Source organism: Megalops cyprinoides, chromosome 5 (assembly GCF_013368585.1).
Source record: "Megalops cyprinoides isolate fMegCyp1 chromosome 5, fMegCyp1.pri, whole genome shotgun sequence".
NCBI classification, from domain to species: Eukaryota; Metazoa; Chordata; class Actinopteri; order Elopiformes; family Megalopidae; genus Megalops; species Megalops cyprinoides.
Genome location: NC_050587.1, coordinates 31,766,242 through 31,792,532, shown reverse-complemented (window position 1 = coordinate 31,792,532; position 26,291 = coordinate 31,766,242). Strand labels below are relative to the sequence as shown.

Genomic DNA, 26,291 nt, shown 5'->3' with positions numbered 1-26,291 from the left:
ACAGTCAGAACACTTTTAAGATAATAATAATAATAATAATAATAATAATAATAATAATAATAATAATAATAATAATAATAATAGGCCTAATGTCAAAATTATACCAGGCTCAAAATATTAAGTAGGCTACTCAACTAGCTTTTAATGGTTGTAGCCTACCATAAAAAAAACTATAAAAACTATGTGAAATGAATGAAGTTCACATAAAATCACAGGCTACAAAATTAACGTCTGCCAGTTAGTTCCCTCGGCCCGCACAGACCTAAACGCGTCCGGGGCTGCTTACCTCATGTTTAGCTGTGATAAAGACAACGAACCTAATGAACTCAAAGTCTGATCTGTCGATAGGGTTAACGGTCCCACCCGGTGGAGGCGAGATAAATGCGACCTCAACATACTTGGGGTCTGGGGTTCTTAACAACCCTCGACTTACGGCTTCATTTGTGTGCCAGGAGGAACAGGCAAGAACGAGCCAGCGGGCGAGTGATTGAAAGGTAGAAATGAAATGCAGTGTGATATCAATTTTTCAGAGAAGATAATAGTAATGAAATGGTTGTAACGATTTAAAGGTAAGCATTTCGATAGCCATTTCTTTACAGCAAGCCAATTGTTTAAATTAGAGACAGTCATTTGTTTAGGCTATGTGTAATATAATGTTAGCCGAAATGGTTATTATATAATTACACCGGGGTCTGCTGCTGTTAAGATGAATTTTACTAGTATATGACACCTGGAATCATGTGGTAGGCTTTCTTTTTGATGCCGGTGAAGACACTTCATAGTTTTCATAGTTGATGTGATTTCTGAATATTTGAATAAGTTGTAGCCTACATGAAATAATATGTGGGGCATCTATTTTATGCGAGCACATTTAATGATGTGTACTACCTTTCAGTCCTCGCCAACAATAAACCAAATTAACTGGGGTCAATTAGTTTTTCTTTTAGATGTGCGGAGTCAACAAGAAGAGAACGACCTTGAAAATGATTCAGTATAATTCATGTATTTATTCATTTGCACCCGATGTTCGTGGCTGCAGTTCCGAAATGAATTGTGGAGGGGAGGCAAAGCGATAGTTATTTTATTTTTATGTATGTGGAATCAGTTTGGCACAAGACTTTGTAACCTTTAAAAAATAATAATAATAATAATAATAATAACAACAATAACGCCGTTTTTCTTGATTCATTCTCTCCTTCATAGAAAAATCAAATCAAAATTATATATAATTAAAATGGACACCTCTGGTTTCACCTCACTGTAGTTGTCACACCAGAGCACATACAGCCACCGCGCTGATGAGGACAGCCTAGTTGATAAAATCAGGTTAAGCAATAAAAGTGCCAAAACTGCCTTTATTAAACAGGCAGCTCCAGCTGAGAGGGTCAAAGTTGAGATTGATCATGTCTGCTGAGGAGAGCGGAGAGGAGCCATACTTCATCGGGAGGAAGGAGGATATTATCCAGGCCAAGCGAGTGACAAAGTTTTTGAATGGAAGGGATATCCTGGTTGTCCACCATGATGGAAAGTTCTACGCCATGGACGAACACTGCTATCGTGAGTACTGAGAGCTGGGCCTTGCCTCATCCGGCGCATACCAGGCTCCAGCCCAGCTTACAACTGGTCATCAAACTGTTTTAATGTGATGACTGCGAACAAACTGGGGACTTGCCAAGGCCCAACAGATAAAATGTTGGCAGAGTGGATAGGAACGATGCTACACATTGCACACAGTCCCTGACAAATAAACAAAGCCATTCATCAAGGCAGGGAAACCTCAGTTTACACAGGCATTTCTGGTGCTTTGGTTAGTCTTTCTCTCAGACATTTATATGAATTATTTCAGATTTGCAGTTGCTTTCTGGAAGGTATCAACTGGAAGGTTTGGAAACTCATCAAAGTGCCCATTGATTCTTTTTGACTCTTCCAGCCCAAGCTCAAGTCTAAATGTGTTGTTGAGTTTTCCATAAATATCTGCTGGGTTTAAGACAAACATTTGCCTGTTATTTACACATATGTCATATATGAACACAATCATTCAGTGTAATGGTGCTACAGTATCTAGAGATCTGGCATATATCAACTCAGAACTGACCTTGAAACTTGAAATCTTGATCCCCAGCATATTTAAATTAATGATGTATCTATAGTTGACATTACCTGTGCAGGCGTGTCATAGCACCACTATCTTTGGAATATGTTGAAATATTCTAAATGTTGCACACTTTTGATTTTACAGATGCTGGAAGTTCCTTAGAAAATGGAGATATTGAGGCAAGTACTTTGTGTTTCATACTAGCCCTTTCAAAAAACCTACGGTCTTAGATATGCTCCATTTCACCACTATCAATATGTGTCACAGACACTCATGTAGTGCAACATGTCTGTCTTACTAGTGTAAGAGTGTAAATCCAACCAGTCTGTTATGTTTTTCCTTTCAGGAATTCAACAACAAATTGTGCATTGTGTGTCCCAAGCACAAGTACAAGATCACACTGGCAGAGGGGGAGGGCATATACAAAGCTACAAACCCCAAAGAAAAGAACTCTGCTGCCAGGTGGTTCTCCAAGGGGATAAAGCAGAGGGTCCACACAGTGATGGAGGTCAACGGAGACATCTTTGTCAAGATATCTGAAGTGTGCAGGTTTATTGAGTCCGACTACTACCAGACTGAGGAGTTCCGGCAAGAAAAAAGTGCATGTGTTTCTGATGAGTCTCAGAGCTGACCGAAACCCACTCATACACACACACATACAATGGGGAGTAATGTGCCTAGATCTAGGGCTGACCTTCGGGAAAATGGGGGAAGGAGGGGGCAGCTCTGTGAGTGTGCTGATTCAACTTCTGAAGGAGGCACTGGAGATCCAGCATGAATATGAAACGTGAACAAAATCTCCATCTCTAACTGCAAACTCCCGATCCCTGGGTCTCTTCAGATGTTGAACCAACAATCCTTCAAGTGTAGGTGTGTCAGATTTGGATCGAAGGCCATTCTTGGTCTTTTGAATGAAATCATAGCAATCTTACATGCACTTAGTAAGTTCAATATTTGACAAGGAGGAGTCTGTGTGCACATGTGCTGTAGTATTCCTTCAGCCTCACCCCTGTTCAGTTTGCTTGTGAGTTGTTCTTTCTCCTACTCAGTATGAATGCCTCCATTGACATCACAAACTACCATTGTTTAACAATAAAGTGTTCCATTTTAAGTGAATTCCCAGACTATCTTTATTCTATAGATGGGTTTAGGGTACAGCTTGGAAAAGATTTGAAAAGAACCTTCCAGGAAAATAGTTTTTTTTCAGTTTAACCAGACAAAGACAGGAAGTGATGTAAGTGTAATGTTGACATACTGTATGTAGAGCTTGGACATAGAAACTGCACTCCTAAGCTCACTATCCCCTTTAGATGGGATTGTATAAATATTTCATTTCACTGTATGTAATTTTGGCAGCACATTTTCAACCAAATATGCTTCACTCTGACAGTCCTTCCTGCTACACCCTTGGCAGTCATCACAAGCAAAGAGCAGGAGTAGACAGGAAGTAAGAAAGGGTGGGTGGTCTGATATGTATCATTTGTGGTGACTGATTAATTCACCTACTGCCAGAAACAGATGTTTCTAAACACTCAGAGATTGTGTCATTGCTGCATTTGACAAAAGAGAGTTTTCTATATTTATTGTCTTCACACAGCAAAATCTCTGCATACTTTGTTCGTAAAGATCACTGATTCAGCTGACAAGATTCATTTTAATCTGAAAACGGCAGCATTCAAACGCTAGGTAATGAATCAGAAATGTCACACTATTGTTTTAGAATGTGCAGACCTACTTTTCATGGATAAAGAAATGAATATGTCAAGAGAAAAGTCTCTTCCACCATCACCACCACTACTGGCCTCCAAATAAGCACCTTACAAAATATTATCGAAGTTGGCATGATAGCATTCATATTATCATATTACAGTATTGAAACTAAAATAGGAAAGGAAAGCTAATTTATGAGGCGAGCAGATGGCGAGTTGTGCCAAACCACACAAAAAGTGGTCCCAGGGTAGAAAATGTGATTATGTCACAACAGTATTAAAGGATGGGGGAAAAAACATAATTGTGTGACAAGAAGCACAGTGAAGATTTTGTCAAGTGGCCAGCATGTTCACCACAGTGACACTTGTGACCTTCTGTGCCAGCAAGGATCCCGAGTAGCTCAGTGGTTAAGACGTTTGCCCCAAGTGCAAGCTGAGCTGTATGGCCGAGGTTTGACCCCGGCTGTGTCATTTGTTGAGCGGGAGCCCACAGTGGCACAGCAAATTAGCTTCATTCTGCTGTGGATAGCTGGGGGGAAGATTGGCCATGGCATTTTCATCACACCGCTCTCAAGTACCTACAGGGGCACCTGCAAGTTGCTCAGATGATGTTGGTGCCTATCCTCCAATGAGCGCCCACTCTGCTGCAATAGGACTTATAGTGCGAAGAATAGCTCTTTGGCTGCAGGCAAATATACTGGAGGTTGCATTCCTCTTTCCTCAGTGCTCCAGTGTGAGTGCAGAGATTGTCTCGGTGAATGGAGATTAGTACACAGTTGGTGATTCCAAAATAGGGTTTGCATAAAGGAGAAAAAAAGCATAATAAAAAAAAAACCTTATGCGACAGCAGCAACTATAGCCGAGGGAATGGTGTTACTGACGATGGACTCCCGCTTCACAGCTGCGCTGTTGCTGGGAGACCAGTGGAGGGAAATGAGGAGAGGGACGGCGTGAGAGTAAGTGAGGACAGGGAAGAGCAGTCAGGTGGCAGAGCGCGAGAGAAGTTGTAGCTGCTGAACAGCAGCCAGGCCAAGGGGCGCTTGCCCTGGTCCAGGACTAGGAGCTTCGTGGAAGAGCTGTTGAGAACCAGGCAGGTTCTTCTGATGTTTGCTGTGAAAAACCGTCATGAGAAGCCGTCAGATGTGGGTCAGCATTACAATGTTCTGAGAGAAGCTGAGCCTGCTGTCCCTGATAGCGCCAAGGTTCTTGGCAGTTGTTGAGGGGTCAGGATGGTGTTCTCCAAGTTGAATTGGGAAGTTCTGGATGCGTGAGAGCCAACAAGAGAGGTTGAGCTTCAATTAATGGGTGGACGTGACTATAAATCTGTCTTAGTGCTTAACCCTCTTGTTAAAGTTGTTGTTAATTCCCTCTCCTTGTGCTTATAAGCTCTTTTTCCTTCATTTTAGTATGAAATTCTGTGGACATTAGTTAGAAGTTTGAAGTTTTTCTCATCTCTTTTTCCCCATAAGACACAAACCTAGAAGCGGTCAGAGCCTCCGGACAAGTGGAACAATCTCTGAATTCCTGTTACTGTGCACTGCATCACTTTCAGGTCCAACAGCGAATTTGTTCACCACTTTTCTTAAATATGTTATTTCTGCCATTTAGATTCATTTAGAATCAGCCCCAGTGTTATTTCTCTTTCAGTCAACGGTTTACAAAAACACAAAGAAGTCCCCCGCCACCCCCCCCCCCCCCAAAAAAAAAGGGAAACATCTATGGCACAATCATCATAATGGCACAATCATCATAATTCTACCTTATAAAAAGAGTGCCAAAACAGCATATTATATTAGGCCTAGTACAGTGTAAATGTACTGAAGACATCATGAGTGTAGGCTAGGAAATTAACAAGAGCACTGGCCTTGTGGTTCTGCAGCCCCTGAAAACAAACTAGTCATCAGGATTCCATGATTTCAATAAACACTGTCAGTTAAAGAGTGTAATGTTAAAGATTTACAGTCTCGAGGACTTATCTGGTATGTAAACTAACCAAGTGAAACAGGCTAACAGTATTTTGTCTTGTTCTTATCCTTATGAACTTAGGCATTATTTAAAAAAAAAAACTGGGGGTTCACCATGATGAATGACTGACCTGGCATTGACTGCATTGTTTAAGAGAGACAAACATAGAGACACAGAAAAGAGAGACAGGCAGAACAACAGGAGAGACAGACAAACAGTCATAAAAAGAGAAAGAGGGTGTGCGAATGAGAGACACAGAGAGAGAGAGAGACATTATAATTTGCCTTAGTCTTCAGGAAGAAAGACTCCAGTGTCACCAAGAATTTGTGTAGGGGTGACCTGAGAATGCGGGTTGGGTGGGATCAGTGGAAATCGTTGTTCTTTATTTTGACCTGAAATAACCCCCTCTGTCCCAATGAAAATACTTAAGCGCCGCCGAGTTAATGCATCTGAATGCGTTTAAACCAGAACTAGCAGTACAACATTAACAGGCGGAAACAGTGAAACATATTCAATAGCAATTACCCTTACTTATCATGATTGCCTGTTATGCTTTGGGTGAATACGTTTCAAACTGTAAGGAAATGGAACAAATCTGACCTTGTCTACAGTGGTGTTAAAGTGTTTGTAATCCATTACTGTTTGGTTAATATTTATTCACCACAGCTGAGACAGTATCCGATCCGTGTAAGTAAACAAACTCGTCCTATATTATACAGAGTTGGATTAATGAGATCAACTAGAATTAGTCAAAAATACTGTGTTCACTGTCCGAGCTACTGTTACAACGAGTACACCACAACACGGCGGCTAATTCAGACAGACGTGATATGTGCCGTTGTAATTGTAGCCGCGTTCACAGTTGCTGAGTCAGGAGCGCCCACTCTCCGAGTATACAGTCTCTGTCTCTCTCTCTCTCTCTCTCTCTCTTCGACTGTCTTTCTATCTACCTGATGAGCTTTGTGTTTTGTTTCGGTGACGTCAGTTTTTGAAAGAACGGAACGGTGGGATGTGTGCCGAACGGTTTTTGGTGTTTTATCTCTTATTTTTTCCTCGTTTTTCGATTGTCAACTTGCTCCCTTTTTAGCGCAGTGTCCTGGACAAATGGTACGGGCTGATTTGATTCCTTCCCTCGTGTTATGTTTACATTTTTGCCTGCAGCTCCAATGCGAATAGGACACTCGGGCTGGACTGGGGTGTTTTATGAATGAACGGCGAATGCGAATATAGAAGAACGTGAAACTCTTCTACCTTGTTCTGTTGCTGGATCCACAGATACGAGGGATTAGAGTGCTCGACCTTCATTGCGGAAAACCCTCTCTCTGCAGACTAATGTGAAAGCTTGCCATTGAACTACGTGCCTGCGAAGCTTTGCCTAGCCAAGAGGCGAGGTGACCATGTAAGTTAATGTCCCTCTTCAATCTTAATGCGTTTTGCCCAGTGCTAAATAATGCGAAATAGGGGACAATTTGTCTGTTTTTGTTTCGTCTGATGCGCAGGGTTTCTGCTACTTTTGGAAATTCGTTGTTACCACACCACGTGTGAATAATTATAATGAGAACAATAAAAAAATTAATAGAATTACTGTGGTTATTTTCGGCGTGAACATGTGAATAGCAATAGCGTCAGTGTCATTCTCTGAAGGATCTTTCAACATGCCAGGTGCAGTGACACAAGGTGATGCACTGTCGTCGTGATAGACATAGTCAACGAGAAGAGGAAAAGGCACTATACAGCATTTGCGTGTTTTTTAGTACAAGTCTTGTAACACAAGAAAGAAAAAAAAACTTGTCTCTTTAATCTGCCGTATCTAGCCGTTTAACTGTTTGCTTTTCCCTGTCTCCTGGGACTTGCATTGATCCTCTGCAGGTCGATCCACATCGTGGCCCTGGGGAGTGAGCGTCCGGGCCTGGGGGAGGAGGGGGGAGGGCAGATCCAAGGTGGCCTCCTGTGGAGCTACTTGGGACGGAGCGCTGTGGCTGGGGCGCGGGAGCTTTTGGAGGGTGCAGACGGCGGTCTGCTGAACTCGACGGCGGCCACCCGGCACCCCCTGAACCCGGCCTTCGTTGAGTACCAGGCACGGATGTTTGGGGACGTCAGGGTGGTGGTGCATGACTGCCCCAGCTGGGTGAGTCAATAAGGGGGAGAGGTGGGAGGTGGAGGGGGGGTGAGGGGGCGGGGGGGTGAGTGAAGAAGGTGGAAGTGCACTCACGTGGGTTGTCTGGAAGGAAGGAGGAGGGGGGGGGATTGAGCAGGGAGTAGGGGGAGATTAGAAGGAGGACAGGCACACCAACACACACTCACTCACACAGACACACACACGCACACACGCACGCACACACACACACACACACACACACACACACACACACACACACACACACAGGCATATGGCTTCTGGAGCTCCTGGAAGATAGAGAGAGACAGGAAATGACCAGGCGGAGGTGAAGCATTCTCCTCAGGGACTCCTCTCCCTCTCCCTCCAGGACCTGCTGGACAGAGACTGGGTGGCCACCCGGGGTGTGCTGGAGCAGGCCGACATCCTGGTCATCAAGTACTCGGTGAACGACAAGCTCACCTTTCAGCAGGTGCGGGACACCTATAGCCCCCGCATCCGTCCCCTGCTACGTCACTGGGCTGTCCCCGTCATCGTGGCCGCTGTGGGGGCGCGTCTGAATGGTGAGCGATGTGCCCTCTCCTGTTTTTCGCAGTGGTGGTGGGACCCCTACTGAGTGTAGCGGAAGTGCTTGTTTTGTTCCGAGCCACTCTTGTCATTGTGCTGGCAGCAGAGGCTAGTTTTGGTCGGAGTCCCTGGGGTTTCCAGTGCTAGGATTTTCGCATAATTTACTGGATAATAGACACTTAATAAGTGAATAGAAAAGCGCATGTTCAGTGCACGCAAACAAATGGAACTCCATTAGCAGTGCCGGAGATATTTTTGGAGCTTGAAATTGTCACTTTGAATTAGTCAAATGTTTTTTTTTTTCCCAGCATGCATCTTCCTGGTGAAGACGCAGCATTTGTTTTGACACACAGACTGGTGTGATCATGTGACCTTCAGGTGTGAAGATTGTCTGAATGAATCATTACGGATCTGTCCTGACAAAACCTGCTTTTAACAGTTGATAAAAAAAATAAAAATAGCCAAAGTCCAAAGCCCACCATTACAAAAAAAACAGTAAGAGGGAACTGCAGTTATAAGCAGATGTGACCCTTGGCATTGCTGTATAATGTGGCGTAAAACTTGTCAAGGATTAACCTTCTGTCATATTAACATCAGGTCTCTTCACCTAACCATTTTATTCTGGGCCATTGAAAATTTGTTTGAGATTTTTTTGCGACCATATTCAAAGTCATGTGGCATATTTTGTCATGTGGAAAATACTGAAGAATTATTTATACCTCATATTATGTGAGTATACCAAAGCCTCTTGAGAACATGACTTTGGATTACCTCATAAACCAAGATTTTGTTGAGGACTGTGGATGAATCTGTTTGGGGCAAGAGTGGCAGAGCTGTGAGGACAAGGATAGAAGTTAATAGTTGCTTTTAAGGCCGTTTTTTTTTTTTTTTGGGCGTGCTGCTGCCTGTTGTCTCTCTGTCAGGCCCAGATTAATGGTGAGAACTCAGCTTCAGCCGCATCGTGTACTTCCTGTGGCCTGGCTGCAGGGCTCAACCCTTCAGTCCCAGGACACTGTAATTACAGCAGAAACACGCAGAGACAGAGGGGGAAATAAATCACCCTTCATCCCATCTCAGGCTCTTGCTGTCATGAAATGAGCATTGCTGACGGGAAAAGTGCCCGTGGACGTTCTCCTACAAAGTACTGAGGAAGGAGCTGAGGAAGAGGAGATAAGAGGAATAGAAAGATGAGCTTCTCATGAAGCTCCAAAGGGAAAACCTGCAAAAGCGTAAGGATTACCATTTTTTTTTGCACTTGAAAAGGTGCTAAATCTGGTCCTTCTGGAGGTGGATCAGAAACTGGAGATTTCTGGGATTGTTGTTTATATATCAGAAACCTGGTTCATCTTTAGCAAACAATGACAACTCCAGATCTTTGAAACCAGAAAGCTACAGTCAATTCTTAGCAATAGATCATCAGATGACCATCCTACTCACCCAGAGATGAGCTATGGGCCTGATCCAATCCCACCCTAATTTGCCTCCCAAGTGCATTATTGTCTTCAGACAGATAGCACTGTACAGATATGCGTTTCAGTTTGTAAAGTGGCCATGGGAAGAAATAGTAGTTTGACTTCAATATGGAATTTCCCAGGTAAATAATTACTGTTGCAGTGGTCATTGAGCTTCCCCAATATGTTGTAAGTAGGAAATCATTTTTCTTCTTTTGAGTCACCTGCTCCTAAAAGGTGACATTCTAAAAAATGAAACCATGGTGAGCTGACTTGCAGGGGTGCAAATTTGAGAAGGGGCATGAACCTCCCCCACCCACCCAGAATGACTGAATTTCCCATTCATGATACTCGCTGCAACCTGTAACGTAAAGAAATCTTCGGACGACTCAAGGTCATTTGTGTGCTTGGGGTGAATTCATTTTTTGGGTGCTTCGTGGGTGAATTCACCCACAGCCATTCCTGGGAGGATAAGTACATTGTTACCTCATGAGATGTGGAATAGGTAATGGCCAAACATCACGTGGCGCAGAAGCACAGTGCCTAGAGGGTAGGTTTGATTCAACTGGGGCCAGCTGGAAAGACCAGTCCATTATTGCACATGCCAGAGGAAAACAGAAGGAGATCTTTGCACCGTTTGGAGCAATACGATGTAAGCGAAGACGTATTGAGCTTGATTTCAGTATTTGAACGATGCAAATTCTCCTTTACATTTTTTCCCCCCTAGAAAAAACACACCTGAGGATCGTTCCCGCCCTTCCTGTCAATGAAGTGATATACTCACTGGTACTTGTTCCAATTAGAGTGGAAATATACCTCATAAAGTGCCCGCACAGTACGTGTGTGCAATAAAAATATAACTCTGCCTGTCTCCTCTGCCTTATTATAGCTATTAGTGCCTGCCCTCTGGAATAAACCCTTCAGAAAAGGGATCTTAACTAAGCCTTATCACCCTCCCCAATGCAGCAGGGACCTGGGAATGTGTGTGTTTCTGCCTTGTGTTCTTGTGCTCCTTTCCTGGGGTTTTACTGGCACTGTGATTCAATCCTTGCCCTGGCACCAAGCTGGCTGTCTCTCTGTCGGCCAGCTGGCGGCTGGCAGCGTGTGTACATTACCTCGTGCATCCGTCCCTCCCGCCGATACGAATCGAAAGCGCACGCCGCGGCCTGCCACCTGACTGTGTTCTCTCCTTCTACCCCCCCCAGAGGAGGGACCCCCCTGCACCTGCCCACTGTGCGCCTCAGACTGGAGCAGCTGCGTCCCCCACAGCGAGGGCTTGCAGCTGTCCCGGGACCTGGGGGCCACCTACCTGGAGCTGCCCTCGCTCAACGACTTCTTCGTGGGGCGTTACTTCGGAGGAGTGGTGAGAGACGGCCGCGCAAAGTCATCCTTCAGCCCCTCCGCCAACCCGTTGTCCTGACACCCCTCTGGATTGATTGTTTCGCTGCAGAGCGTGAAGCCCTTGTAATGGGCTTGTTAGCACTGAAGTCTGTCTGTGGAGAACTGTCACCTTTTTTCCCCACCGACAGAATCGCACAAAGCCAAGTCATGCTGATAGGTCTCCTCTGTCTCTTTTCTGTGGTAGTGCTGAGGTACTGTAACAGAAGAATATAGAGCAGAAGGAGATTCTACATATTTGCTGTTGTTGATTCATAAGCAGGAGAAGCAGGAGCTACTTGTGCCGTCTTTAATAAATGTTAAGTTAGTGATGCCAGTAATTTAGTATTGCTGGAGACAACAAAAATGAAAATTTGCCAAAAATTAAACATTACAAGATGAATTTGACAAGTACAGTTTTTAAATTTTGCTTAAATTGATCACCAAGTCACCCTGGTTCCAACTGTACAGTGGAAAGGGAATATAGTATACTTCACTTAGCAGATGTCAGCATATAGTGGAATACTTATAAAAACAGATTCTTACCCATAATCCTAAATGATACTTTGGCATTGGGCCATTGAGAGAGATATTATATCTCAATTATTCTGTGTCCAATCCAGCGGTATACATTGCTAAATGTGAGAGGTAAAACGTAAGCATTTTCAGTCCCCATGGTAATTAGCCATTAGCCCCAGCTGAAAATTAAAAACAATATAGTTTTGGTGGAAATTGTTGACTCAGTGTACATAAATGCATTGTTCTGAGAGACCATCTGGGGGAACTTTTTAAAAGCCCTGTCTGTGCTAAGAAAACTGGTTGTTTAGATCACTGTCGCTGAGAGTCATTGAAACGGTCAGCCCATTAGTGCTGTCAGCCCATGCCCTGGCTGCCTAAGATTTGTTGTGAACAAGTTGAGGAAATGAATTGTACTCACAGCAGATTGTTTCTGTTTTTTCAAGCCGAGCACAGTGGCAAGGAGTGAATAGAACCGCTATATTCATGGGTATTATGACAATATTTTTAACTGTAGTACTGACTACAGTACTGGTAGCAGGGGTAGTGGAAGTATAGTAGTATTAGGTCATAGAAGCTGTAGAACCATTTGTACCAGAGGAAACAGTGATAGTAGCAGCACCTTTCGTAGCTGTAGTAGTAGCAGTGTATCAGCAGTTGTGAGAGTGCTAGCAGGAGTAGAGGTAATAGTGAATCATTAGCCTGTGATTCTGCTCAGAGCCTGTCCTCTACTCAATCAGCTACTTTGGTCAGGCCTGGATAGCAGAACCTTAATTCCCATTTTCTGTAGTTCCGACTGCTCACTAACTACATTACCATTGTGCTTGCCTCTGTTATGATGTATTTAATGAATTATATTCTCTCAGTCTTGTTAGTCTCTGCCAAAGAAAAGAGATAAATGCATAATAGCCGTAATCATGAAGAGGTCCAGCTCTTTTTGTGTTCATTTGCCAACGCAGTGGGTTGGACAGGATGAGGCGAAGGGGAAGCTTGTGGCGTCTTCGTGTCACACCCTCGTGTCTCCCTCTGCGTGCAGCTGGAGTACTTCATGGTGCAGTGTCTGAAGCAGAAGGCCAAAGAGAGGCCAGACAAGAGGAGGAGCCACAAGGCCAGCGATCTCCGCCCACCCCAGCTAGAGCAGCCAGGTGAGAGTGACCTCTATACATTACATTAAGTTGTCATTTAGCAGATGCTCTTAGCCAGAACGACTTACAGAAGTTACAGTTTTATCCATTTATACAGCTGGATATTTAAAGAGGCATTTATAGGTTAAGTACCTTGCCCAGGGGTACAGTAGCAGTACCCAAGCAGAGAATTGAACCAGAAACCTTTCAGTTACAAGCCCTACATCTTACCACTATGCTATACTGCCACCCCGCATAATGCATAATGGGGCTCCACAGGACAGATTGCTTAGAGTTTAAGATAAGCACTTTTTATGGGGGTGCAGTCAATACACAGTGAGCATACGGATTCCTGGAAGACCCTGTTAGTCAATGCGTGCCAAGCGAATGGCTATATATAAAAAGTGCTTTGCAGCAGAGCACAAGGCGGAGAATGTAAGCACACACACTGAGCGTAACAGCGTGGCATATGGATTCATATTCATATTCATATTCATATTCTCCTCTTCTCTCTGCCAGCCCGGCTGCCGGCGGTGAGGGTGGAGGAGTCCCACTTCGCCCAGGACATGCAGTGGCTGCTGGAGCGCGGCGTGCAGTTCGCCGACGTGGCGTTTTACGCCGGGGATTCTGGGAAGGAGCTGGGGTGGGCGCACGCGGCGGTGCTGTGCGCGGTCAGCCCGTACTTCAGGCAGCTGCTGCTGGGGGGCCAGGCCCGCGAGAGGCCCGTCTCCCGCTGCGCCTGCCGGGAGGCCTCCCAGAGCCTCCTCTCCACGTGGGACGGGGGCATGGACGACCCTGCGCGCCCAGATGGGCACCTCTCCGGACGCCTCTCTCGGCTGGTGGTGAAGGACCCGCTCCTCTGCGTCTGCCTGTGGGAAATGCTGAGGTTTCTCTACAGAGGTATGTGGATGGGAGCAGCGTTACTTAGAACATGTTCGGTGTTTGTGTTTATTTGAAATATACTCACTCACTCTCTCCCACTCTCTTCCTGTGTCTGTCCATGTAACTGCATTAATTTACTTGAAACTCCATGGCACTCAACGGTGGTGATATACTATTTAGCCAAAGCATACAGAAAATTAAACAGTAGTAACACCTTTCCCTACACACATTATTTAATTGCATATTGAAATAACAAAACAATATTAAGGGTGAATGCCATACAATCAAAAGTCTGTCAAGATCTTCTCCGTCCTTGACCTATGATTTTGCGACATGAAAGGTTCTTGGGGACAGAGAGGATAACATTCGTGCAAGTTCAGTCAAAATCCAGTCATAATCGGACACTTTAGAGACCAGACGTTGAAAACCAGCCGTCAGCCTTTTTGACCATTTTGACCTTGTGACCTCGCTATACACACTATGCTATGTACAATATCTGTCAGCAAGACATTAAGTAAAATGGCCTCCACTATCCTCCATTCTTTAAGATTCCTCAGAACATCCACTCTGTGTTTCTCTTGATCAAGCAGTTTTTCTCCCTGTCTCTGCATTTTCGCCTTCCACACTCTCTATCGCCCACCATGTTTCTGTCCTGCTGTGTGTCCAGGTATAAGGTGCCGTACAAGGGTGTTTCATTATTGCAAGTGGTTTTCAGTGTACAGCCCTTGCTGATTAACAGCTTTGTCTTTCGCCTGATTTATGACCCATGTTCCTCACACTCTGGTCATAGGTTTGTGGCCAATAAGGAGTACAAGTAGTAGGGTTGATTGCAGAAGTTCACATACAATTGAGGATCAATTTCTCGCAGATTCACCGATCTTTAAATTACCCAGACGCTCAGCGCATGCTCTCGGCCATCGTTGTCAGCCTGTCCGGATACAGCGAGTATCAGCAGGCCAGCACAGCCCCTGTGCAGAACGCATTCTTGAGAAAGTGGTGAGGTTCAGGGGGCCTCCGTTTGAGTGTGCTCAGTGGGCCTGATTGCAGAGGGTTTAAAAGGCCTCTGTGTTTATGGTACACCAGGGGCCTCTGAGTGGAAACAGCTGCAGGACGCCGCAGGGGAGAAGCTGAAGAACTCGCTGGCCGTGGCGGAGCTGATGGACCGGGTTCGCTCCTTCCTCGCCCGGGAAAAGGTGGCTACCTTTCTGTATACTCTCTGTGTGCCCCAGTGTGCTTTGACGTTGATTTCATTTGAAAGTATCGGAAGGCGCTTAAGGTGCTACAGTTATATTTGCTGTTTGTTCTAGTGGTCAGAAATGGTATTCAGTGGGTCTGCAACAGGCTGCCACCCGGTGGTGCAAATGAGGAACTTCAGGTGCACATGCACACAGGCACACACACACACACGGTTCAGTTGGAAGTTATTTTAAAACTGTGTTTTGGGCAAAGGGAGTGACCCCAAAAAGACAGTAAAATAAACAGAAATGTATTTCGTAATGATAAAGCGGTTTACTTGTCTAAGTCTGTCTCGTTTCTTTAGGGTTCTAGAGACACACTCACCCCCCGCTCCTCCCAGCAATCCCCCCATTACCTGGGAAACCTCTTCAACTCGCCTCTCTGCTCGGACGTCATCTTCATGGTGCAAGGCAAGGCTTTTTCATGCATGCATGCACATGTACACACACGTACACACACACACACACACACACACACACACACACACACACACACACTCCAAATTCTGTGATGACTATTGATCATGCTCAACCTTTTGCATGTGTTACAGTCTAATCTATTCTAGGAATGTAGGAATGAGTTTTTTTTCTGAATATGCATAAAAGAATGTTCTGTTCAGTTAAAAAAACTTTTCTTCTTAGCTATGTCTGTTTTATTCTCAAAACACAAACTCCTTTGACATACTGGTTTTTCTGTCTATGATAGTTGCTAACTGTGCACGTTAGTCTGAGCAATGCTGAGCCTAATGTTTCTTCCTTACACTAACATCCGTAACTAAGCTGAGGTGTTGCTGATTAAGACTAAACCAGTCACAGAGGCTAACATCTTGAAAAGGAATACATACCATTTATTTTGATTTTGTGTACCCATAATAATGCCCATTGCATTACTGAAAAGCACACCAGACTGATTAACCCAGTACTTCACCTGACAAGAAATTCCTTGATTGGGTTTGAAAGAACGCAAATTGTCCAATTGCAGTTTACCTCTATGTGGCCAGATTCAAACTCTGAACACAAATTTTCTACACTTTTCCTAGCCCAGGGGTTAGTCTTTGAACAGCAGGGAATAAAATTTTTAAAGGAATCTCCACTTGGACCTGCACTGTTACATTAAAAGAAGCTAACAGCTAGCATCAACAGCTAACAGCTAATATATTTTTGTGCCTGTGTCTGTTTGGTCCAGGTAGTGTACTGCCAGCCCATAGGGCCGTGCTTGTGGCACGCTGTGATGTCATGGCTGCCATGTTCAGCGGAAAATACGCAGAGGCCAGGAGCCGTGTGGTGCCCATTCACGGCGTCTCCTCCGACACCTTCCTGTCCTTCCTGGAGTACCTCTACACTGACACCTGCTGTCCGGGTAGGAATACTGCAAGTTATGCATACATGCCATTTTCAGAAAAGAAGGTTCGTAAAATTAAGGTTATTTTTAGACGTGTCCTGTCCGATTTTGGCAAAATGCATGTCACCTTAATTTTCTGGTTTATGAAGCCCGTAGGTAAATGAATGACCCATTTTTTTTTTTTTTTGTCTGCCATGTTTTTCCAGCCAGCGTGCTTCAGGCCATGGCCGTGCTGGTCTGCGCAGAGATGTACCAGGTGAAGCGCCTGCAGCACCTGTGTGAGGTGTGCGTCTGCGCATACCTGCAGAGCATGCCGAGCAGAGAGCTGGCCTCCACGGGCATCAGCGTGGTCAGGCTGCTCCGCAGGGCCAAGGTGTGTGTGTGTGCGTGTGTGTGTGTGTGTTAAGAGGAGGCAGGAACACTGAGCACCGAGATGAACAGAACCTGCAAGGAGAGGGGGTGGCTAATGAGATTACATTACTGAGCTAAATGTTGCTGAAGTCAGGGACCGATGTCCGTTATGCATCTACATTTGTAGTTACCACAACTGTGACATGTATGTAATATGTAAACATGTGGGAGATGAGGGAGGAGGCAGAGAAGGTGGAACGTAGTAGTTTGTCGTCGTAGGATTGGATTTTACATTAATATTTTTCCTTGCTCTGTTTCAACTGGGGTTGCAGTGTCACAACGCAGACCAGCTGTACGTCTGGCTGCTGCACTTCATTGCCAACAATTACCTGATCTTCAGCCACAAACCGGACTTCCTGGAGCTGTCAGGTGAGTGGCGTCAGCCCCCAATCCAATCAGACCGTGACAACCATGTAGCAGTGCAGCTGGGTTGCTGACTGATGGCAAGGTCATAGGATAATAATGCGAAGATCCAGTTTGGCTGTAACACCATCAGCAATGGAAATGTAAGCACTGAAAGACACTCTGTCAAAAAGTGCTAGTCAAAGCAGTGTTCTGCGTGTCTGCGCCACCCTTACACAAATGCGTACCTCACATATTCACACGTTCACACTTCAGTGACTTCAAACAGATTTAATAGGATACAGTATACTACATCCAAGTCTATCATCACACACAGGATTCCAGTACAGGTACATTGGACGGGTTTTTAGAAAGGGCTATAGTTCAGTGCATCCTGGTACAGGCACTGATATGACTCGCAACAAATATTTGTACTGGTGTATGTATCTGGCCAATATCCCAGAGAACCTCAATCCAGCAAACATCACCAGTAAACCATCTATGAAGCAAATGATGAAATTAAGCAAGCATTCTGGCAGGCTAATTTCTTAAGAGACCACACGTGAGCAACATCTGATTGATAATTCTCTCATAGGCATTTCACGCTTGCATTGTCATCTAGGCACAGATTAAGCGGTTGGACTGGGGCTCCCAGGAAACAGGGTGCTTTGGGCTGGCGCGTCGTCGTCATCAAGGCGGCTTCTTCTTTGTTGGTTTTTTGCATTGCAGAGGAGGAGCGGGAGCAGGTGGAGCGGCTCAGGTGGCCGTCGAGGGGTTACCTGCAGGAGCTCAGCGAGTACCAGCTGCGCAGACGTCAGCTGCGCAAGTCGCGCTGCTCCATCATGTGACCCGGCCCGGGCCGCCCTGGAGAACGAAGGAGGGAGAATGGGGGGGTTTGTGTGTGTGTGTATGTGTGGGGGAGGGAGGGGTGAGATGAGAGGAGGGGAAAGGAAAGCGAGAACGCTAAAGCGAACCAGCAGTCTGGGCCACGTGTGCTCTGATCTGACAATGACGGACAAAAAGCAACAAAAAGAGCTAAGAGAGGACCGTGCAGCGCAAGGCAAGGCGTGTTATGGGAAAAGCAACCGGAATGTGTGCTCTGCCTGGACTGACAATGGCACCAACACACTTCCTGCTCTGAAGGACAGAGAACATGGTCTGTGAATGTACATGGGTGTGTGTGAAGCTTGACTGCATGTGTTTTGGGCCTTGCATTGAGTTGGAGAGAACTAAATCCCAGACTGAAACAGATCACACTAAAACAGGAAGGTCTGTTGTGGTGGTGGCTAAGGATTTTGGGGGGCTGTTAGATTGTCATTCTGCAGAATAACAACACACTGGAGTTCTTCATGGGGATATTGCTTAGGTCAGTAAAATACTAGCAAACAAATGTCCTAATAATGTTAACTCCATAAAAATCTGATAATTATGAATTTATCATGAATTTATCGTTTGAGGGTCATGCAACTATTTTTATAAAGTTAATGTCAAGCTATTTTTGTTCCTAACAAATGGTTTGAAACTTTTCTGGATTTGAGCTGCTTGGTAAAAGACCAGCATGTGGATTGTACAGTAGGTGTGCAGCCAGTGAAGGGTGATGGATAGAGAGCTGCCTTTCTCCTCATGTGTAGCCTTATGCAGTTCCACCAATGTATGCCTGCCTCAATAAAAACTGAGTTTTTTTAAGCATCGAAATGTGTCTGATGTGTGAGGGTCCTGTGTGTGTGTGTGCACTGGAAATTACTTCGTAATCTGATACACTATGGCCCCAAAGACTGAATATCTGAATAATCAAACTATTAGATTGCCTCCTCTAAGCATTGTATGAAATTTCTGTGAAAATTTTGTGAAGGGGCAAAAATCAATATCTTCTTATTTTAGAGTGTGTGTGTGTGAGTGTGTGTGTATGGCCTTACCTGAGCTTAACTCAACACCTGTGGGTGTACTTTGCCCAAGCTTAGCTCAGCACCTTTGTGTGTAACTTACCAAAGCTCAGCTCAGCATGTGTGGGTGTGTGTACACCCAAGTTAACTTAGCCCCAGTGTGTGTGTGTGTCTAAGAGTTCAGCTCTGCTCAGGTGTATCTTGTTGGTTCACAGCCTAGTGCACCCCCATGCACATACATGCGTGTATGTGTGTCTGCACATATGCAGGCTTCTGTATGCACATCCGTATCTGTGCGTGTGTGTGTCTGTGTGCGCACCTGTGCATGTGTGTGTCTGTGTGCATGTGTAGGCCTTACCTGAGCTCACTGCAGAGCACCAATGGACTGCAGCATCCCCTCCAGCTTCCCGCTCTTTTCAAGGGCTGCCACATCACTGCCCCCACCTATACACTCCTCTCCAATGAAGACCCGCGGCACCTGCAGGCTCACACAGTAACACACCTTGTGTTAGCGGTCTTCTTTAAAGTACTCTACTCAATGATGTGGGTGGTGACACCAAATATGCAAAACACAAACAAATGAAAGAGACTTCTGACAAGGGCTTTTATCTGATACGTGTGCTGACTCATGTTCCAATTTCTTTTCATTATGAAAATCTAAGGACAAAATCCTGAAGCACAAAACTTTTGGCGTTATTGCGTGTGCAGGTTTAAATCGGTCAGTCACTGACAAATCATTCTAGCTCCACCCATTTTGGGGCACATGAAGCCTCCCATTAATCTGTAATGAAAAGAAATATGTCACTTTTGGGAGGACTTCATGTCCAAAGTTTGGTGCCCTTTTCCAACGGTTCATTTCCACAGGGCCTTGATTACGTTAGATTTCACAATACACACATTCGTACAAGTGTACCCAGCTCATGGCAACGAGTTCATCTCCCAAAGGTCAGAGACCACACCTCTGGTCTCGGTTAGACAGACAGACAGACAAACACACACACATTTCTAGTCGAAATATAAAATATATATTATATACATACCCATGGATTTATGAATATGTGGGTGTAGGCCTATTATATTACATATCCATGGGTATGTAATATAATAGGCCTACACCCACATATTCATACATCAACGTTAGCTGGAGAAACACTAATTTGTAGAGCAGTAACCACCTCCATGCTACTTCCTAAACCGTTTCTTTGAGGCAACCTTGTGATTTTACTTCTCATGAGATTCGGCAAAGAGCATTAATTTGGAAACTTAGCAACTCAGTAGCAACGTCGGGTAGCCTGCTTCCATTACGCAAATTTACACTTACTAACGGAGATGCTTATTTTGTAACCAATGTGCAGATTGCAGTTAACTCATAGATTTTAAACGTGCGTGCAATGTTATGAAACTTTCATAGTACTCACAGTTCTAGCGCCGGTAATCTCCAAGAAATAGTCCTGGATTTGGGACATATCGTTCCGTCCACTAATGTCGATATATTCTAGGTGCCCTGCTTTGAAATTGTACTTGGACAGAACCTCCTTTGCCATCACGCAATACGGGCACGACGGTTTCAAAAACAAAACCACTTTGTCTCCTTTTATTTTGGTCTCGACAAACTCCTGCGCCATAACTGAAACGTTAAGTGGTAGGCGGTAAATCACTAAAAAAACAGGTGGCACCGAATACGTTTACAATAAATATGATATTCCGCAAAAGAAGATAATCACAAGACTTCCCACAACCCTGCACATTCACCAGCCCCTCACTACCTTCAACATGTCCTTATATATAACGAGTGCAAACAAAGGGAGTGGGAACCGCTACAGTGTGGTCGACTTTTATTGGTCCTTTCTCTTGTCTATATAAAGAGGCGGGACTTGACTGGCATTTAACGCAGTTTTTCAAAATTTCCAACCAGAAACCGGCGAATGACAGACCATAATTTAATGTTGCACTCCATTTGAGAATGTATGCTCAAACGTGAAATATTCATATTCAGAAACTGCGTAGCTGCAGTGCCTGGATAGCTTCAGGGCACCCGCCCTCTAACAGCGCTGCATTCATCCTATGCAGCTGGCTACGTTGATACACGTAGTTTCCTCTCACTCCAATGTCTACCAGTTAGAGGGCCAAACGAATCCATTATTTTAAAGATCATCGTTACGTAGTGTGAATGTACCCTTTAATGTAGATTCTTTTCTTTTTCCACACTGGGTGAGGGCAGGGTAAGTGGAGGTGTGGATGTTCAGCCACTCCGTGTCTCTAGGCAACCAAAGCCAAGATTAACCACACGTCATTCTAGAAGGAGCTGTGCACCACCAAACAATTGGCGTGATCAGAGTAAGTACATGGTAGGTAGTTCTTGCAGCCTTGAAAATTCATTTTACAGACTCCATGACTCCATGATCCAGCTCTTGTATCTGAAAGGGAGTGGACAGAGGTGAGGTCATGGTGTGAGAGTCTCTCCAGCACTCACACTGCCGGCTCCCAAGTGATTATGATTTGGTAAAATTGACTGGGAAATTATTAGTCTTACATTACTGTGGTTTGGAATACTGATGGTGACAAACTAGAGGAAAAATTCACGTGATGACGTAAGACTGCTGCTGGACACAACCCCATCCAGCCTGTACTTTCAAAACAAGGGTTCAGAAAAAGGAATCCAAAGACCATTGGGAGTTTGGTGAATCAGCCAGGAGAGAACCATTTTCTCCCGTAGTCTCGACAAATTGCACATTGAGCACTGCAGGCAAATATGAGTAAAAATGATAATTCGTTAAGGATGTTTGAATAGCTTTCTGTTGTTAAAGGGCAGGTTGCTTGTGCCTTTTTTGAAGCAGACCTCTGAAGTGTTTTTGACACATGTCCAAATAATTACAGTAATATGACAAACATAAATTACCTATGGAGATTTTGGTCTAAACCTTTGCCTAGGTTCTGGTACAAGCACAGAGGAACAGCAGATTGTACACATCATGGGTCAGCTTGCCACAACCCTGGGGCGCTGTGTAGCTGAACAAGAAACCTTAAGTTAGTTATTAATCATTCAGTTGTAAATTGTATTGATTTTCTAAAATAGTTTGGTTTCCAGGAATCACATTAATTATACCTAAGAACCATTGCCAGATAGCTGCATCTGTTTCCTCGAAGTGCAATAAAACATTTAAAAAGAAGCTCATCTTACCATCCGTTTCTGCTATTGCATATATCAGGTCATAATTTACATGAATATTTGTTGTTGCTTTACACTGTAATGCAGTGTGTTTTTAAGCATGCTCAAATAAATTGTCAACAGAATGTATTCTTTTCAGGTCGTTCTTGTACAGTCTGTATATTCCCTATGATGCAGTCTCTTTGTATTTGCTACATTAGTGTATTATTGATAATAGACAAGGTTGTAATCGAAATGCATGTGTGTTTTTTTTTGCCCAGTCTGTAGGGTGTTATCTGGAAATTCAGTGTGACTTCTGGTGTGAACGGGCTGCTTGGCAAATGGTACTAATGCTCTCAGGGCCTCTGTTTTCATCTCTGTTTACCATATAATTGGGACATTTTTTCTTTACTACATTATACAATTTTTGATAGAAATTCACATCTGTATTTTTCCTCCAAGCCAATTGTTTTGTACCATAATGAAATGTGTTCTTTTGGTTTTTGGGCTGATTGGCCACACCATTTTATGCCTTTTGCAGCAAATGTATTTTCTGAGATAAAGACTATTTATTCAATATTTTCCTACATATGTTATATATTTTAGTAATACACACAGATGACCTAAGTCATGATGCTATTCACTATTGGATTTCAAATTTGAACAGATACTTCCTAGAGAATTTTACAAGCATGTATGGACAGTATGTTCACAAAGGTGAGTAGATTAAGACATTTTCAATGTGTCTTTCACTGCTGATAAATTTTCATCTTTTGCAGTACTCTCATTGATAACTCACTGCATCTTTCTCTGTTGCGAGAGAGTTTATTTCAGGTGTTAATAGGTAAATGTAAAGGTAACTTGCTAACTGTTAACACCCTGTCTCATTCTGTACCTTTTTAATATGTGCAGCATTGAGCAAGAATAACTTCCTGACCTGCCTGATTCCTTTTTACACTCTACTGGCTTCAACGGTATTGAAAAACTAATTATAATCAGCAAATTCAAGAGGACTGCTGGCTTTGCTTAGTCTTGAATTGTAATTCCCAGCTAGAATATCTCACATATCAGCATAACCTAGAGGTCCTAGACTTTTTGTTGCAACTATGGATCTAACTCAGTTCAGTTTCGGTAAAGGAAAATAACCCACTGACGCAGGACTGGAAACACATCCAACATTTCCTATAGTAGCACTATTTACATAAAAATTCAGAATTCATCCAAAAATGAATGCTGAAACACACATCACAGGTAGATCTACAGCTGCTGCCTGAACAAAGGCCGGGACTCGTAACCGAAAGGTTGCTGGTTCGATCCCCGCTGGGACACTGCTGCTGTACCCTTGGGCAAGGTACTTAACCCACAATTGCCTCAGTAAATATCCAGCTGTATAAATGGATAACATTGTAAAGAACTGTAACCTATGTAAGTTGCTTTGGATAAAAGTGTCTGCTAAATCACTAAATGTAAATATAAATCTAAAATATTGTCCTACATCTTCAGTTTGCATTCCTGCACTCTAGGTGGCGATAATACACTTTTTCTTGCCTTTGAGGAACCAATGAATAATAAAAGTGTAGGGGGAAAAAAATCAAAAAGAAGTCCATTTACTTTTTTTTTGTTTCAGCATTTGCACATTTACAAATTATATACACTTTAGCTGATAGAAGCAATTTACAGCATCTCCTCTTAATTCACTGTCAAAACAAAACCAATGCATTTGCAAAACCTACACAAATCATATCCATCAAGTCGTTCTGCAGTCTCTGAGCTGTTCTGCTGAGGGATTTTTAACAGTCCAACAGCTGTAATCTGTCATCACTTTGCAAACTGCAAGCAATTCCTTTGACTTTCTGGTCATTAAGTGATTAATTTGTTAAAAAATACAATAACTGGCAAATGTAGTGCCTGTCTCACAGATGCTCACTATTAAAGCTAGAATTTGAGTTTTTGACCTCCTAAAGCACAGCAGAAACACTAAAAGCAAAGAATTTTCTGAGACCAGTTTAACAGCAAAACACCTAGTCTGATCCTTGAGACTGTACAATCATTGCGCTTGGTCACTTTTCCGTTCCAAGCAAATTTAGAAATTGCATAGAACTAGCAGGCTGGTAAGGAATACTGGATTTCATGACAAGACCATGAGCAATGCTGCAATGATGTGACTTGAAACCAAAACTAGCTGTTCTGATTGATTTCTATAGCTCTCATTGGGGCTCTGTAGGTCTGTAGGCTCTTACAAAGCATAGTGTGCTGCACAGGCCCGGACACCCACATGTGCACATTCATGCCTATTTTACAGTACTTTGCATGACATTACATTAATGCAGCCAATGTTCTTATCCAGAGCGACTTCCAGCACGTTTCTATTCATGTTACCTGAGCAACAGATTTATCTAGAATTCATATATAGTCCATAAGACCAATGTATATTATTACTGCCAGATAAATTGCCCAGCTCAGGGTTTACAAACATGCATGAATGTTTAAAACGGCCTTGTTTTAATATCATAAAACATAAAAGCATTTAATTGGAAGTGGAATGAACTCGGTGTTGACATTAGGGAAATAAGAATAAAGAATCAACTTTAATCAAAAGTATCTTGAGAAGTTATGTTAACATGTGTCAGGACTTCCTTGGATAAAACCAGCAGTGTGTGATCCATATGTTACTGGCATGTAGGCATGGTTCTCTTTGTATTGCAGTAAAATGATGACTAAACGCCACTTTGTTTGACATAGGAGCGGACCAATACATTGAGCTCCCAGTAGCTGCTCGGCCCCAATGCTCAGCTAATATTATAACCCCATCTTCAGGTGAGCTGCTTCTCTTTTCTGTGATGACACCTGATATCCAATCCACATCACCTGGCATGCCATCCTTGCACAGCTTAATTAAAATGAAAAAAAGATAATTTAATTTCAGGCCGCTAACCTTTATATGAAGCGACTTAATTGCCAATTCCCCGTGCCCTTGGTTTAGTCTTTACTGCCGTGTCACAGAAAAAAGATGACATGTACACGGCTTGATTTATGGTTAAGTACCTGTTTTTTTTTTTAGGCTACAGCCTCTTGCTTCATCCAGTCTTTTCAGGAAGTGAGGTACATACAGTGGACAAAGGTGTAATGTTGCAAAATGCCCCCAGGGTGAGAGCATTGCCCACACGTCCGCTTCGTCTTATTCATAAATCTACAGAACTGAAAAGATTTCCTTATGGAGCAGGATAGAGGTGTCTCTGTACAACAGGCAAATGATAACTACTGATGTGATGACTAGATTATGTAAGTATATATGTTTTGCACAAGTTTTCTTTCACAACACAGAGTGCCTTGCTTCAGTAAGACAGTATCAGGCTCCTCTTTGCGAATACTTCACTGCAAAGACAATAAATCACATGGGCTATTGAGTTTATCACAAGTGCTTTCCCAGTTTCCACCATCTGTTTGTTGTTGAAAACCTCAAATTTTCAGTGAACAGTACAGTTACTGCTCTGGCAGACCAAATATTTCTGACTGAATGATTTCAATTACAGCAGTTCAGATGCAATTTGAAATGGCTGGGATTACTATTTTGAATGACAGCAGTCAACATTTTTTTTTTTTTAGCTGGACTGGGACTTCCACTTTGAATGCTGGGTTTCACTCCAGCTAATCAGTTAATCAATTAAGGTAATTGAAAACAGATGTGTGCGGTTCCTGCAGACTCATTGTAATAGAATGTGGGTCTGGCTCATCACCATCTGCTTTTGTCTCTGAGCTCTTTTCCCGCAGACAGGTGTTTAGCTTCAGTCTCCAGGTGTCATTCTTTCAGCGCTTTAGTCTGATTCATTTAATTAATCAATTAATCTATCCATCAACCAACCAACCAAAAAGAACCCTGCTGTCAAAATGCGCTCCCACAGAGGGAATATCAGAAATTGAATCTATTATCTAGCGTTCTCAGAACTGATTTGACCGATTAGCAGTCAGTAGAAAAAATTGAACTGAATGTTGATTAAAATATTGGACATTAATTGTTGATGACAGACACACTTCTCATCAAATAAGGCCACAGAGGGCAAATGATTGTAAATGGCTCATTCAGACTGTAAGTTTAGAGTGCTAACCAATGTGCCCTCAGGGGTGACT

General features: G+C 43.5%; 3 protein-coding genes across 4 annotated transcripts; 2 read left to right on the top strand and 1 right to left on the bottom strand.

Moving 5' to 3' along the window:
• The first annotated feature begins 434 nt into the window (after positions 1-434).
• rfesd (Rieske (Fe-S) domain containing) lies at positions 435-3,097 on the top strand. The gene is made up of 4 exons (XM_036530050.1): positions 435-494; positions 1,367-1,557; positions 2,240-2,274; positions 2,442-3,097. Exons 2-4 carry the CDS (start codon positions 1,404-1,406, stop codon positions 2,724-2,726), a joined length of 474 nt encoding a protein of 157 aa, XP_036385943.1. The 5' UTR covers positions 435-494; positions 1,367-1,403; the 3' UTR covers positions 2,727-3,097.
• A 3,559-nt stretch (positions 3,098-6,656) lies between these two features.
• Positions 6,657-17,338, top strand: rhobtb3 (Rho related BTB domain containing 3). 2 transcript variants are annotated; one of them, XM_036529800.1, is made up of 12 exons: positions 6,657-6,876; positions 7,045-7,168; positions 7,639-7,897; positions 8,256-8,448; positions 11,109-11,266; positions 12,833-12,941; positions 13,440-13,820; positions 14,886-14,995; positions 15,343-15,448; positions 16,224-16,397; positions 16,586-16,752; positions 17,063-17,338. In XM_036529800.1, coding segments are annotated over exons 2-12 (1,824 nt in total). In that variant the 5' UTR covers positions 6,657-6,876; positions 7,045-7,166; the 3' UTR covers positions 17,228-17,338. The 2 variants fall into 2 exon arrangements, with proteins under 2 accessions (XP_036385693.1, XP_036385692.1); XM_036529799.1 differs by having other exon boundaries at positions 6,657-7,168.
• Positions 17,339-17,408: 70 nt separating this feature from the next.
• On the bottom strand, positions 17,409-20,813 carry glrx (glutaredoxin (thioltransferase)). The gene is made up of 3 exons (XM_036529801.1): positions 20,434-20,813; positions 19,374-19,493; positions 17,409-17,996 (listed from the first exon to the last, which is right to left on the bottom strand). The coding sequence occupies exons 1-2, from the start codon at positions 20,638-20,640 to the stop codon at positions 19,380-19,382; spliced, it is 321 nt and encodes a 106-aa protein (XP_036385694.1). The 5' UTR covers positions 20,641-20,813; the 3' UTR covers positions 17,409-17,996; positions 19,374-19,379.
• Between the last annotated feature and the right edge of the window lie 5,478 nt (positions 20,814-26,291).